General features: G+C 36.3%; 1 protein-coding gene across 6 annotated transcripts in view; it reads left to right on the forward strand.

Moving 5' to 3' along the window:
- Positions 1 to 245: 245 nt before the first annotated feature.
- The window catches only part of LOC105484574 (tRNA splicing endonuclease subunit 15), a 42,139-nt gene continuing 28,040 nt past the window's right edge, over positions 246 to 14,344 (forward strand). For 4 of the 6 annotated variants that reach the window (XM_011746341.2, XM_011746346.2, XM_071076983.1 and 1 more), the window contains exons 1-3: positions 246 to 380; positions 2,882 to 2,963; positions 3,259 to 3,394. In XM_011746341.2, coding sequence (XP_011744643.1) covers positions 246 to 380; positions 2,882 to 2,963; positions 3,259 to 3,394 — 353 coding nt within the window. Of the gene's footprint in view, positions 381 to 2,881; positions 2,964 to 3,258; positions 3,395 to 9,291; positions 9,302 to 14,099; positions 14,125 to 14,344 lie in introns of all 6 variants that reach the window. The other 2 variants (XM_071076999.1, XM_011746342.2) reach the window with 2 other exon arrangements.

Genomic DNA, 14,344 nt, shown 5'->3' on the forward strand with positions numbered 1-14,344 from the left:
TTTAATATTTTTCACACTAGAATTTGTTCAGATTTGAATAAACGCAGTGCGAAACTAGAGAGCGTTCGCGCAGGTTCTAGCTACCTTGGTCAGAAGGAGGGGATGATGCAACTTTCCTCCCAGTTTCTGAGCCCTCTCGCGCGGCCGCTGCAAGCCTCCGGGAAGCGGAACCCACAGGCGCGTGCGCCGCTGCTTCTGGCCGGGCGCGGGTAGTGGTGCACCACGGGAGCGCCGCACCGGCCGGCATGGAGGAGCGCGGCGATTCCGAGCCGATCCCCGGCTGCAGCGGCCTGGGTCCGGGCGGCGTTCGCGGCTTTGGCGACGGCGGCGGAGCTCCCTCGTGGGCCCCCGAGGACGCCTGGATGGGCACCCACCCTAAGGTCAGGAGGCGCGAGAGGAGCAGGGCGCCGTCCAGGCCCCTAACCCAGGCAGAACTCCCAGGCAGCTGTCTTTCTTTCTCCCTCAGCGGGAGAGCTGAGGACGCGCGCCCCCCTTACCGAGGGGGACCGGTGTGCACAACTGCCAACCTCAGGCAGCATCGGTTTTGTTTGTTTAAACAAGTTGCACTATCCCCCGACACTTTCCCAACCCCCCAGCCAAAGCCATTCTGGAACTGAGAGCCAGACAGTAACTCCGCCCCCCTCAAGCCGGAGATCCCTAATAAGCGCTCCACAGGTTTTGCTGTCTAGGTAAATCCCCTTTGGGGGATAAATTTATTTAATCCTCGCAGTAACCATGCAAGACAATTTGTGGGCGATGGGTAAGGTCTGCGGGCCCATAATGATAAAGATTTAGGCACAGTCACGTTTACACTTAGCCTTGGGCCCAGAGTGCATCTTTATTTTGCAAAGGTGCAGATTCTTAGTATTTCAGATTTCTTCGAAAGTTTGAATAGGTTCTTGCTCAATGCAGAGCTACTCACATTTTGCGTGTCTTTTTCTACATTAGCAGCAAGCGAGATAAAGATAGTCCCCTGCTTGCTTCTGCTTGAGACATTACTGCCTTGTACCAGTGAGGTTCCAAGCAATGAACAGGCAGTGAATGGAGATGTGGGTTTTGTAAGAATCTCAAAAACTGGTCTGTACGGTACTTTAACAGAATTGCGCTCTTCTGCTAGAGAGCAATAATTCGTAATCATCTAAAAGCAGCCAAGAAAAAATTTAAAGGTGTAAGTTTGAAGAGTTAACCTTTTTCAGCTTCTCTTGCTTAATTTTATCTTCCTACTCTGTCCCCTTCATCCTCCCAAAAGGTGAGAAAAAGAAACAATAGCATGGAAATATTATTTAGTGCCCTTTTAGGGAAACAATAACATGCAGAGGCAGCATATTGGTTAGGAGCGTGAACTCAAAATCAGACTCAGTTTAAATCCTGATTCTGTCACGTATCAACCTTGTAATTTGACACAAATTGCTTGATCTCATTATGCCTTAGTTTCCTCACCTGAAAAATGGGGATATTAATAGTCCATACTTATAGGTTTGTTACAGGATTAAATTAATTAATATTTGTAATACATTCAACATACAGAGAGCACTATATAAGTACTTAATAAATGAAACACCAGTAACAACTTTTTAAAACCTTATCTAGATTTGGTGTTGTTATTCGGTTTATATACTTGTAGATTGTTTTCTTTTTCAAGTTAATGGCTGTGTGCACCCTGACCATCAAATCTCCCCTTTTGATTTCTCTTCTTGAAGGATCAGATTAATTTTTAGAAGAAAAAGAAAAGAAGTAATAAAGCAATAGGGGCTGTTTGTTTTTCCAATTTCACCTTTCTCTTAATTTGAAAATTATGTAGGTTCATCCAGTAAAATGGTATCAGACTTATTATCCTCTAACACACTTTTATTTTATTATTCTCCTGCTTAGAAATCCTCAGTGTTTCCATACTGATAAAATCACACGTATAGCTTGACCACCAAGGCCTTGTAACCTGGCTCAAAATTGTTTTGGGTGTTATTTTCAAAACATGTTTGAAGTAGACAACTAATAACCCTTATCCTCCTGTAACTGTATCGTCCAGTTACATGGAAGCTGATGGGAGAATGTGACTTTAGACCTGTCCCCATGCAGGTCTGCTAATAATTCAACTCAGCATTAGCCCTGCATATCCACCTAGTCGTCACTGGCATAGCTGGGCAGCCTCAGAATTCTCCTGCAGGTGTAGGCCCCTGGAAAGTGTTCCCCTTATGCTGACCAGTAGTCTGAAAGAAGCAGCTTTCTCTAGTTCCTTGTCAATCCCTTTTAAAAAATCTAATGATGAAATAATTCCCTACTGTTAAAGTGAGAAAGAGTGTGTAGAGAGGTTAGGACTGATACTCTAGCAGATTCTCTCCATATGCAAATAAGAGGCTAGGGAAATACACAGTACCCACCAACATGTCCCGACACAAATTTTATTAAAAAGGTTTCTCTATTGCTGGCAGATAGGTTTCTTTACAGGCCCTTGAATGTGTGTGGCTTAATCCCACCTTTGTGTGATTACCTGCCCTATTACTCTACTTCTCCATTTACTTAAATCATAATGTTCTTCAGTGCTTAACTTGTATCCCATCCCACCTCTGCTGTAAATCTTTCACCAGTCCCTCTGAGTAGAGCTCTTCTGACCTGCTGTGTCATGTTTTTTATTCCGTTTACCTGGTTTTTAATCACTTACAGTCATATATTGTTATTTGCCTAACAATTTTTAAGTGTGCATGTATTTAACAGTTGCAAGTTCTTTAGAGACAGCGATCTCTAAGACCTTATATTGCATTTTAACTTCCACTATACCTAGAAGAATTTTATAGATTATATATACTTAATGACTACTTGTTGATTGAAAGAAAATATTAAATAATTTTTCCTTCTCAATTTGACAATTATATTTTATTTTCAGTATTTAGAAATGATGGAATTAGATATAGGAGATGCCACTCAAGTTTATATAGCATTCTTGGTTTACCTGGACCTCATGGAAAGTAAGTTGTTTGTTTATATTGTTTTGTTATTGGGACTGTGGTAGGGATTTGGGGGGTTGGATTGGGATATAGCATTCTTAACATTATAATAAGCAATCTTTTATGCATTTGCTGTTAATTTTGCAATTTATTTATTTACATTGGGAATTATTGAGTAACAGAAGCTATTAGAAAAGCAAAGATAGGAGGTAGTGTTATGAGTGATATTTGCTCAGCTGAGTATTAGGTAGAAGTTTGGAGTTTTTATCTTTTGTATTTAATAAACATTATTGTCCATTCAATGATGTTCTTTCAGGCAAAAGCTGGCATGAAGTAAACTGTGTAGGATTACCAGAACTCCAGCTCATCTGCCTTGTTGGTACTGAGATAGAAGGGGAGGGGTTACAGACTGTGGTGCCTACCCCCATCACTGCTTCTCTCAGCCATAACAGGTGAGAAGGTGATTTTGGTCTAAGTTCCTTTCCCAAGTAAAGCAGTAGGAAACATTAAATGTGGTGATATAATATTTTTAAAGAAATTTAGGATGCAGGTTTCATAGCTTTACTCTTGGCTATTTGAGGAATAAGTTAAATATGAGTGTTATATGCAGCCATTCTTGCATTGCTATAAAGAAATACCTGAGACTGAGTAATTTCTTTAAAAAAAAAGAGGTTTAAGTGGCTCATAGTTCTGCAGGCTTTACAGTAAGCATGGTGCTGGCATCTACTCGGCTTCTAGGGAGGCCTCAGGAAGCTTATAATCATGGAAGAAGTTCATGAAGCAAGAGCAAGCACATCATATGGCAAAAGCAGGAGTGAGAGAGAGAGAGTGTTGAGGGGGAGGTTCCACACACTTTTAAATGACCAGATCTCACGAGAACTCATTGTCCTGAAGACAGCACTTAGCCATGAGGGATTTACCCCTATAACCCAAACATCTTCCACCAGGCCCCACCTCCAACACTGGGGATTACAGTTCAATATGGGATTTGGGCAGGAACAAATATACAAAGTATATCAAGCATTTAACAAGTATTTAGCACTTACTCTATGGTCAGTACTTTTCAGAGACAGTATGTATGGTAGAAATATTTATATTTTTGGTAAGGAAGTAAGACCATTACATTTGAAATAACAGATATTATAAGATGTACCATATCATACAAATCATACTTGATATAGGAGTTGGTGAAGAGCATGATTAACATGCAAGTTGAAATCAAAGCTTCATGTAGCTTGTGGGACCTTTTTTTAAAAAACTTAGGTACATAGCATTGGATTAAACATGTCTTTGTTTCATGACATACTCTCATTATTGGTTCATGCTTGGTGTTTATTTATTTACTTAGTTATTTTTCATAAGGTAATAAGTATCTCTGTAACCATCACCCAGAGCAAAACTAGATTTTGGACAATAACGAACATCTCATCTTATAAGTTCCTTCCTTAACGTGCTTTCACTGACCTGAGGTAACTGTCATTCCGAATTCCATGTTCATTGGGAAGTTTTAAATTTTAGATGTTTTTAACTTTAATTTAAAAACTTTATCTTTTAAGGCTGACCTTATACACTTAATATTTTGCTAAAATTCATTCATTCTTGTGCATTTTTTGGGCTGCCACATAATATTCCATTGTGTGATTATACCCCCATTTTCACATCCACTCCCTTGATGATGGAGTGTTGCTAATGTTTAACTTTAGGAGATAATTTCAAACTATTTTCGAAGTGGTTGCCTCAATTTACTTTTTACCTGCAATGTAAATAAGATCCTTTGGAGCTGTATTGTCTCTTACATTTAGTATTAGTATTTTAAATTTTTGCCAACGGAATGGATTATTCTCACTGTGGTCTTAATTTACATTTCTTTTATCACTCATAATACTGAATATTTCTTTATATATGTATTATTTATAAGAAATATCTGTTCATATCTTTTGCCTGTTGGGTTGTTTTTAGTTTTCTCATTGACTTGTATGAATTCTTTATATATTCTTGACACTAATAGTTTTTTGATTGTGTTTTCCAGTTTTTAAATCTGTCTTTCACTATCTTAAGATGTCATTCAATGAATAACGTTCTTAATTTGAATATAATCATATTTATCCATCTTTTATAATCAACGTCTTTGTGTCTAGTTTAAGAAATATTTTCTATCTAATGGTCTAAAAAATATTCACCTATATTTTCACTAAGAGTTCTGTTGTTCTTGTTGTTTTTAATGGTGTGAGAGGAGGTTAGGGATACCATTGCCATGTGGATAACCACTTTTTCTACCCCTATTTACTGAATAGGCCCTCCTTTCCTCACTATCTGACATATCACTTCTGCCATTTTCCAAAGTTCCAAACGTACATTAATTTGTTTCTGGGTTCTCTATTATATTCCATTAGTCAGTTTATCTGTCTTTTTGCCAATACCACATTGCTTAATCGCTTGCTTCGTAAGAAGTCTTGGTATCTGGTTAGCAAACCTCCCTTACGCATTTCTTCTTTAGAAGCTGTGGCAGGCAGCTTCTAAGATGGCTTCTTATAATTCTGGTATTCACTCCCTTGTATAACTCTCTTCCATTGAGTGAGATCTGGACTCAGTGACTTGCTTCTAATGAATAAAATTTGGCAAAAATGATGGGATGTCACTTCTAAGATTAGTTTACAAAAGACTGGGGCTTTTATCTTGGGCACTCTCTCTTGCTTGCTATAAAGGAAGCCAGCTGCCACGTGAGCTGTCCTACAGAAAGTCTGAAAATAGAAAAGAGATGGCAATTATTGATGGAGCAAGATTCTTGAGAGATGAGGAAGGATGGATTCAAGAGGATAACGGAAGAGAGTAATATTGGGCATGTAAAGGGGAGCTGTAAACCTCTGAGACTGGGGTATGGGAAGAATGAACAAATGAAAACACAGCTCTATTTGGGTAGCATATAAGTAGGGAAAAGAGCAAAGCCTTTTAAATTCCAGCATGAATACCGTCGATGAATACTTACATTTTTTCTAGCTGACTATAACTGAATATATAGCAGTCTAATAGAAAGAACCCTAGACTATAAAGTCTTAAGACCTGGGTTCTAGTCTTGGGACTGACACTTAACATTTTGATTGATGCTTAGCAACACACCTAATTTCTCTGGGTTTCAGTTTCCTTGTCTTTTTTTTTTGTCATTGAGGGATTTAGATTACCAGTACATGCAAGATCCCTTCTAAATTAAAGCTACTATAACTGGTTATTTTCATTGTGCATATTTCATAAAGCCATATTAAACTAAATTTGCAGATTTCTATGAAGTATTTTTTGGATTTATGATTCATAATGAGAATTGTTTTTTAATATATCAGTCTATTCATATGCTTCTTTGAGAAGCTCCTTACTGTGGGGTATTTTCTGTGTTTGAGAATTACAAATAGTTGTTAGCGTTGACATCAGATTTAATCACTAGTACTTTCCAGTTTTTACTAGCATGTTTTTCAAGCCATCCTATATCCAAGAGTCTTAATTCATTCCTGAGAACTGATTATTTCTGTCTTTTAATTACTGTAACAAATATTGTCCTAGCTAGTATTAATGTTATATTATTTGTTTGGACAAGGAGCTACTATTTGAAATTAACCTGCATTTATTCCTAAAAAATAAAATTAATGAAAGCAATAGCCTATTTTAATCAAAATCATTTCATAAGTCTAGAAGTACAAATTTGTTTCTATTGTTAATTTCTAGTATTTTCCAAGTGGTAATTAATGCTTTTCTAGCTTGAATGGCTAAAGCTTGTTTTCTTCTTCAAGTAGAATTAGTTGGAGTGATAATTTGGTAAGCCATTTTGATGCTCTTGCATTTAATAACTGAGAGAGCTTAAATCTTTATGTCTTGTTTTTATATAAATATTCTTAACTATATTATACAGTAGAATACTAATATAGAAAATAGCACAAATGAGGCCTGATACATACTAGATTTATATGTCTTTTAGTGCATAACATTTTCTCAACTCAAACTATGCAAATAACATTTTAACAAATGGAAATGTGTGTATGTGTGATTTCATTACTCAGTCTTTAACAGGGCAATCTTTTAGGTAGTAGGCATACTTTTATCTATTTTTAAGTGTATTTTATGATATAAAATGTTATATGTCTAACAGTAATGTTGCAATTCCAGCCTTTCATAGTTAATGTGGGAATTTTTCTGTGTTAGTAACACAGAGAAGAAAATGATTGATGTTGAGTCTCTGATAACCTCGTATAGCAGAGAAATTCACTGGGACATGTCCGAAAAGTATTTGGTGGGAGGATGTGAGGGTAACTCATCATGAAAGAAAAAATACTTTTTATTTAAGAAGGAAAACAGCTTTTACTTATTCAGTGATAAAACATCTACATAAATTAATGATTCTGTTTTCACTTTTAAATATTATTTGTCAGATAATATTGCTTGGGCTTTTTGGTCTTAACAAGTATTTATTGAGTGACTCTTACGTGTCAGGCAATGATCTAGGTGCTGGGGATACCATGATAAACAAATACTTTCATGACATCCTCATGAAAGTAGTATCCTAGCACTGAATATTAGCTTAGAAAATACATGCTTTTTTTTTTTTTTGGTAATTGTTGGATGGAATCTAAAAAACCAGAATTGCCCTTTGTTCAGATATTTAATTGAATGTGTGATTTGGGACTGCCTTCACTTATTTTGTAGCTAGATAATTGAATAACAAGGATAATGGAGTACTGATAAGTACTTTAACAGGGTTATGTACAAAGTTATGTCAAAACTCAGAGGAAGGACAGGAAAAGTCTCTTTAGCCGGTAAGAGACCATGGTTTAGTAGGACGACTGTAAGTAATTAAGCATGACTGCCTACCTAGCATGGTGTCTAGTCACAGTAGGTGTATAGTAATATTCCTTAAGATAGCAAATGAATAAATGAATGAATAAAATTTCAGAAAAAAGAGGGAAAGGATGGAAAGTTAGATGGAAAAGTTTATTTAGATTATGAAGGCCATCATTGTTTTTACTTTTTTGCTATTACTAATGGTATTCTAATGAATAGCCTTGTGAGTACCTCCTTGTAGTCATGTATGAAAGTTTCCCTAAGAATAGCTGGGACATTTATACTTCTTTCTTTTCTTTTCTTTTCTTTTTTTTTTGAGATGGATTCTGGCTCTGTTGCTCAGGCTGGAGTACAGAGTGCAGTGGTGCGATCTCGGCACACTGCAATCTCCGCCTCCCAGGTTCAAGTGATTCTCCTGCTTCAGCCTCCTGAGTAGCTAGGATTACAGGCATGCACTACCACACCCAACTAATTTTTTGTGTTTTAGTAGAGACAGGGTTTTACCATGTTGGCTAGGCTGGTCTCAAACTCCTGACCTCAAGTTATCCACCCGCCTTGGCCTCCCAAAATGCTGGGATTACAGGTGTGAGCCCCTGGGCCTGGCCTATCCCTTCATCTTTACTGGTTATTGCTAAATTGTTACCAAAAGGGGTATTACTAGTTTATACTTGCACTTGCAATGTGTAAGTTTTCACAGACTGGGAGAAGATTTATAGCATGTGCATAACTGACAGATTAATTTAGAATTGGCTTCTGTGACTTCAGAAAAAAAATCCCAGTGGGAAACATGGGCAAAGAATATGAACAGGCAACTCACAGAAGAGGAACTCGAATGCTCAAGTATGTTTGTAAATCAGGGAATTACAAATATAAAATGTGTTTGTCTGTGATTTGTCTTAACTTTGAAGAAGACTTTCAGACAGTTTGTTTTTATTGTTTGACAAAAATAAGGTACTGTTTAATGGGGAAATTTTGAATAGAACTACAGCTAGCACTTAGAGAGTCTTTGAACAATTTCAGAAAAGGAGCTCCCTCTCGACATACAAAAAAAAATGTCTCTTCACTAAGGTTCAAGGCTTGGTGAACAGCAAAGGCCAGATTTTAGATCCACTTGTGCCAGGCACCCTTGTGCAAAGCACAATCTGCGTATCTGTACATGATGCCCTGCCCCTGAAGCATGTCTACGGAGTCTTAGGTTTCCATAAAGAACACTGTGAAAATTACTGCTAAATGGGTGGTGTCATTGAAGGGCTTTAAGCAAGGAAGTGAGGCTGTTGTTTATTCTATGTGGTTTTAAGAATACTCTGCATTTGCAGAGAATGTTACAGAATTTCAAAGTATTTCAAAATATTTTTACAAGTAGACGTTCATTAAATGTTGCTTAAATTCATTAAAAGCAACAAAATCTCTAGTGGTATACAGGGTGTTTGTTTTATCCTAACTTTACATACAAAAAGCTGAAGTTAAAAGTGTATTTTGATTTGTACCCCCACTTTTTCCAAAAGATAATAAAAGGTTAAGTGAGCTGTACCAGGGTCTCAGTTAGCTTCACAGCTATTAGAGTTTCTCTTGCTTTATTGGTTTTTAAAAATATTTTATTATAAATGAAACTAGTTATGGAAAACCACACAATACAAATGTATAGATTAATGAGTTATAAGGCAAACATCTAGAACTCTTGTAATTATAACTAAGTCAAGAAATAGAACTTTTCTAGGTACCTCACAAACTTTTCAATGTGCCCCATCCCAATCATAATCTTTCTTCCCCCCAAAAGTAGCCATTATTCTTTCTTTTATAATAATAATGGGCTTTGGCCCATGTATTGTTCCCAGAACCTCTTAGCGCTAACTTTGTCTTTTGACTCTCACTCAAGAAAAAATGTTGGAATATCACTGGTGAGACTGATAATATTATCAGGAATACTAGTTTTATATTTAAAAATACCCTGCCAACTTTAGTACTCTATTGTTAGAAACAAATTACTTGCCACATAGTGTACAACCAACCTCAGCACACCAGTTGTAAATCACCATTTTAGACTCTGCTTCTTAGCTGCTTGAATATAGTGCTTTAAAAAATGCTTCGTATTCCTCAAAAAACCTTAAATAACATTTTTATTAGTAGGAGAGTTGGGTGGCATACGTAGCTGTAGAGCCAGAGGACTTGGCAGTTTCCTGGAGCTACAATTTCTTATTATTTACAAAGAGCAAAGCACATAAGGCCTGATAACTGTCTCTTTTATTGTAGGAGACAAATTTTATAATCTGTTGTTTGTAAAACTGGACCAAAGTCTGTCATTTACATAGTTAACTACAACTTAGTTATAAAATATTTCCCTAGTGATGACAAATAGTCCCGCTGTTTCAGTCACCACTTGACTGTTATGTGGCAGAGTGGCATGTATATTTATATGGTTTATTATTTATTTTTTGGTGTATATGTATTTTCTGCCTCCTTAAAAGGTAATTGTTCTAGGCAGTGTTTAACATTATATCTGTGTGCTTTTCTAAGAATACCTGAACAGTTTTTAGTGTTGGCTTCCCACTTACTTTCCCAGGCTTTAGACCTGGTGATTTTGTATACATACTTTCTGGCAAGAGAGTAGACAGATTCCTTTACAGGGTGAATGTGTATTTGAATCACTGTGAGTGAATGCATTACTTTGAGCATAAGTACGGTTTGTGATTCATGTTTTCTGTAAAGCAGTTATATATGGTATGTGATCACAGTTGAAACACTTTGTCATGTTTTTCAAGTTTCAGAAGGTCTTGTGTGTAACGGTCCTTATGAAAATATTGATTTAATGTTATTTCCTGATCTGTAATGGGAGAATACAATTGATAAAGTGCCCATTTCTGATTATCTAGTGGGAAGATTTTGCTGATGGATTATGAAGTAATTAATTGCTAGTGTTTCTTGTTTCTCTCATCTAAAAATACTTCCTAAAGCTAATGTAAAATAATTTTTAGTTTGCATTATAATGCCATATTAAATTGTATATTTGCATGGCATCCATATGGAGAGTACTCTAGATTGTTTCTATGCTATATTGAATCTAAGGAATACATGAAGCAACTTTGGTAAATGACTGTAGAGGTACAGTTTCCTCAGACACAGCAATGATATAAAATCATATTCATAGATACACAGAGATGAAAGAGATCTGATGGATTTAAAGATGAGACAACAAGAGGAATACAAACTAAAACTAGTGACCTATCTTTTTCAGTGCTAAGATTGCAAATGAAGTCAAATTTATGTTCAGATAGCCTGATTAGCTTCACTTTGGACCACCTTGGGTCCGTTAGTATTTATTGAGTGCCCTAAATGGTAGAAGTATACTATACCGAAGTTAGGATAATAGTATTACACTTTTCTGTAATAGTAGTACTACAGGTAGTTGCAAATGGGAAAATATCTTAAGTGACTTATACAGGGACTCAAATGATAAGGGAACAAAATGATTTTCTAGTCTTTAACTACTGGTAGGGTTTTTTATTTTCCCCCTCATAGGCTCTATGTCACCTCCCAATTCCAGTGTAAATTTTGTTTCTTCGGTAAGATACAAGAGGTGGGAAAACCTTAGTTGACATATTTTAAGCTCATCTGTGGTTATATATAAGTTTAAAAAAAAGCTGAGCGAAGTGAAATGTCTTATACAATTATAAAATCCAGGCACAGTTAAGATACAGCTTTCTAAAACTTAATCTCCTTTTTTTCCCCCAAAGGATTGTAGTTCCTTTTTTAGTAATATGTGAATCATTCATCCTTTCAAACCTGACGAAATTATAAACGGTTCTTTCTTCTCAGTGTCAAAGAAGAATAGTGGATGGGAGAATGGAGCCTCTCCCATCACCATTTTGTTCCCCTAGGACCCCAAATAGTGGCATTTCTTTTGTTTTTATTGTTTCATGGCAGTTGGTAACCTTTCTAAATTGAATACACTCAGCCATCTTATCTAAGACAAAAATATTTCAAAAGTTCTTCTTGGCATCCGCATATTACTTGAGAAGTTTAGAAAAAGATGTAAACATTCAATTACCAAATTGCTCCTCTGCAAGCTCAGCTACCATGAAGCTAAAAGTCTAAGAGCTTTTAAAAGTTGGTTTGAATAAAATTATTTTGGCAAGATTATTGTACAATTAAAGGAATTTATGCCTTAAGAGAAGTGAAAATAGTTCTGTGCACATTAGAAATGAATGTCAGAGCCAAAGTTAGGATTCCTAGCCTGAGGTGCTTTGCTTAATATGATGCTTAGCTTATTAATGTATATCACATCCTATTTCCCTCAATGTTGTTTTCAAAAGAATGTACTCTCTTTTTCTCATACATTGAATCCAATGAATTTTAGTTATTTTTTCTTTGTCAGAATTAATTTTTCCCAATATAGCTTTTAAAGGCTGTCAATAGTAATTTTTCTTTTTTTAAAGGACATGATTAAAGAACATTTTATTAGCTGTTTGTGTTATCACAGCAGTAACCCAGATAATATAAATGGACAGATTATTTATTTTTAAATCCATTGCCTTTGTGTTTTCATGAGGAGAAGAAAAAAACTAATATTTTAATACACTGAGATGTGTAGGGAAAATTAAAAGTTTATTTACTGGTCTTACCCTTCACTAAAAATGTTATAAATGTATTTAATTATACTTTTTATTTAAATATAATGAATATAAACATAATTATATACTATTAGAGGCAAAATTTGGTTTTAGGATAGAATAAAAAGGTAAATTGCAAATTATTCCAGTATTTTCTAAGTTGCTTATTTATTTATTGGCTGCCTGGGCTCAAGGGGTACAAAATATCATAGACTTTGCCTACAAGATGCTCACAGTCTAGAGCTGAGGTGGACAGACATTTACATCCAGTGTGAGAAATGTAATGACAGATATGTGCAGGGTACTGAGGAAGACCACAGAGGGAGGAGACCTAACTTCGACTGGTGGGATAAAGAGATGAGAGAGTCTGGGAAAACTTACTGGAGGACAAGATGTTTGAAATATACAGGAACAAGGAACAAGGATGGGAATGGATGCCCTGGTTAAAGTAATAATATGAGCAAGGTATTGAGGGCTGAGAGGGCCTGAAATTTGCCAATAGTTCATTATGACTGGGTATGTAGTAATGGCAGAGAGAGTACCTGCCTGCAGTTGGTGAGAAGCCCTAGATTGGTGTGGGGTGGGTGGAGAAGGAGGAGTGAGTATGTGTGATACAAGAGAGATGGGAATGGAGAGAAAAGGAGTGGAGGAAAGGAGAGATAGACATAGAAAAAATATGAAAAAACAAACAAACAACTCTCCTCCTGGGAAGTAACAGTTCAGGAAAAGCAACCTCTTAAGGATTAAGGAAGTCGAAGGTAAGAGAAAGTTAAATCAAGAGTTTGCCACTACAAAATCTTTAGGAAATCCTGAAATAAAGGTGAGAAGATTGAGTCGGGATATTAGGAATTGCAATGCTTGTTTCTGTTTTCTGTAATGGATACCAATTACAATGTGCAAATGTGTAAGGATATAGATGTTTAGCTATTAATGCAAGAACCTAATTTGGGGATTTGAGGAGGTTCAGTGACTAGGGCTCAGTCATCTGAGCTTTTCTCTTCGTTATACTCACTCCCTAAGCAGCATCATCTGGTTCCAAGGTTTTAAATATCATCGATATACTGATGACTCCCAAATTTTTATCTCCATCTCACCCTCTTCCATGAACTTCAGACTCATATATGTAACTGCCTACTTGACATCTCTACTGCGATCTAAAAAGGCATCTCAAATTAGCATGTCCAAAAAGAAATCTTGATTTGCTCCTATACTTTCTCCTTCTGTAGTTTTCTTTATGTCAATAAATGGCAACTGTATTCATTTTGAAGCTCAGGCCAAAAACCTTAGAGTCATTTTAAAATGTATGCACACACACACACACACACACACACACGCACGCACACTTTATTTTTTAGACCAATTTTCGATTTACAGAAACAATTGAGCAGATAGTACAGAGATTTCCCATCTAAGTCCCAGTCGAGCAGTGTTTCCCCTGTTATTAACATCCTTGTGTTAGTATGGTATATTTGTTACAATTAACCAATATTCATACATTATTATTATTATTAACTGAAATTTGTCATTTACATTAAGGTTTTTTTTATTGCATAATTCTATGGTTTTTGACAAATGCATAATGTCATGTATTCATCGTCACATACAGAATAGTTTCAGTGCCATAAACATTCCCTATGCTTCATTTATTCATCCCTCTCTTCACCCCCAAGCCCACCCCTGGCTGCCACTGAACTTTTTACTTTCTGTGTTGTTTTGTCTTTTGCAGAATGGCATATAGCTGGAATAATACGGTATGTAGCCTTTCAGATTGGCTTTCACTCAGCAATATGTATCCTTGTTAGCATGGCATTTTGGGTTTTAGCTACCCTAGTGGGCACACAGTGGCATCTCATTGCCGCTTTTTTAACTTCTTGCAATTTCCTAATGACATATGATGTTGAACATCTTTTCATATGCTTATTTGCCACATATGAGGTGTCTGTTCAGATTTTTTGCCCATTTTTAAATTCG

This window comes from Macaca nemestrina, chromosome 1 (genome assembly GCF_043159975.1).
Source record: "Macaca nemestrina isolate mMacNem1 chromosome 1, mMacNem.hap1, whole genome shotgun sequence".
NCBI lineage: Eukaryota > Metazoa > Chordata > Mammalia > Primates > Cercopithecidae > Macaca > Macaca nemestrina.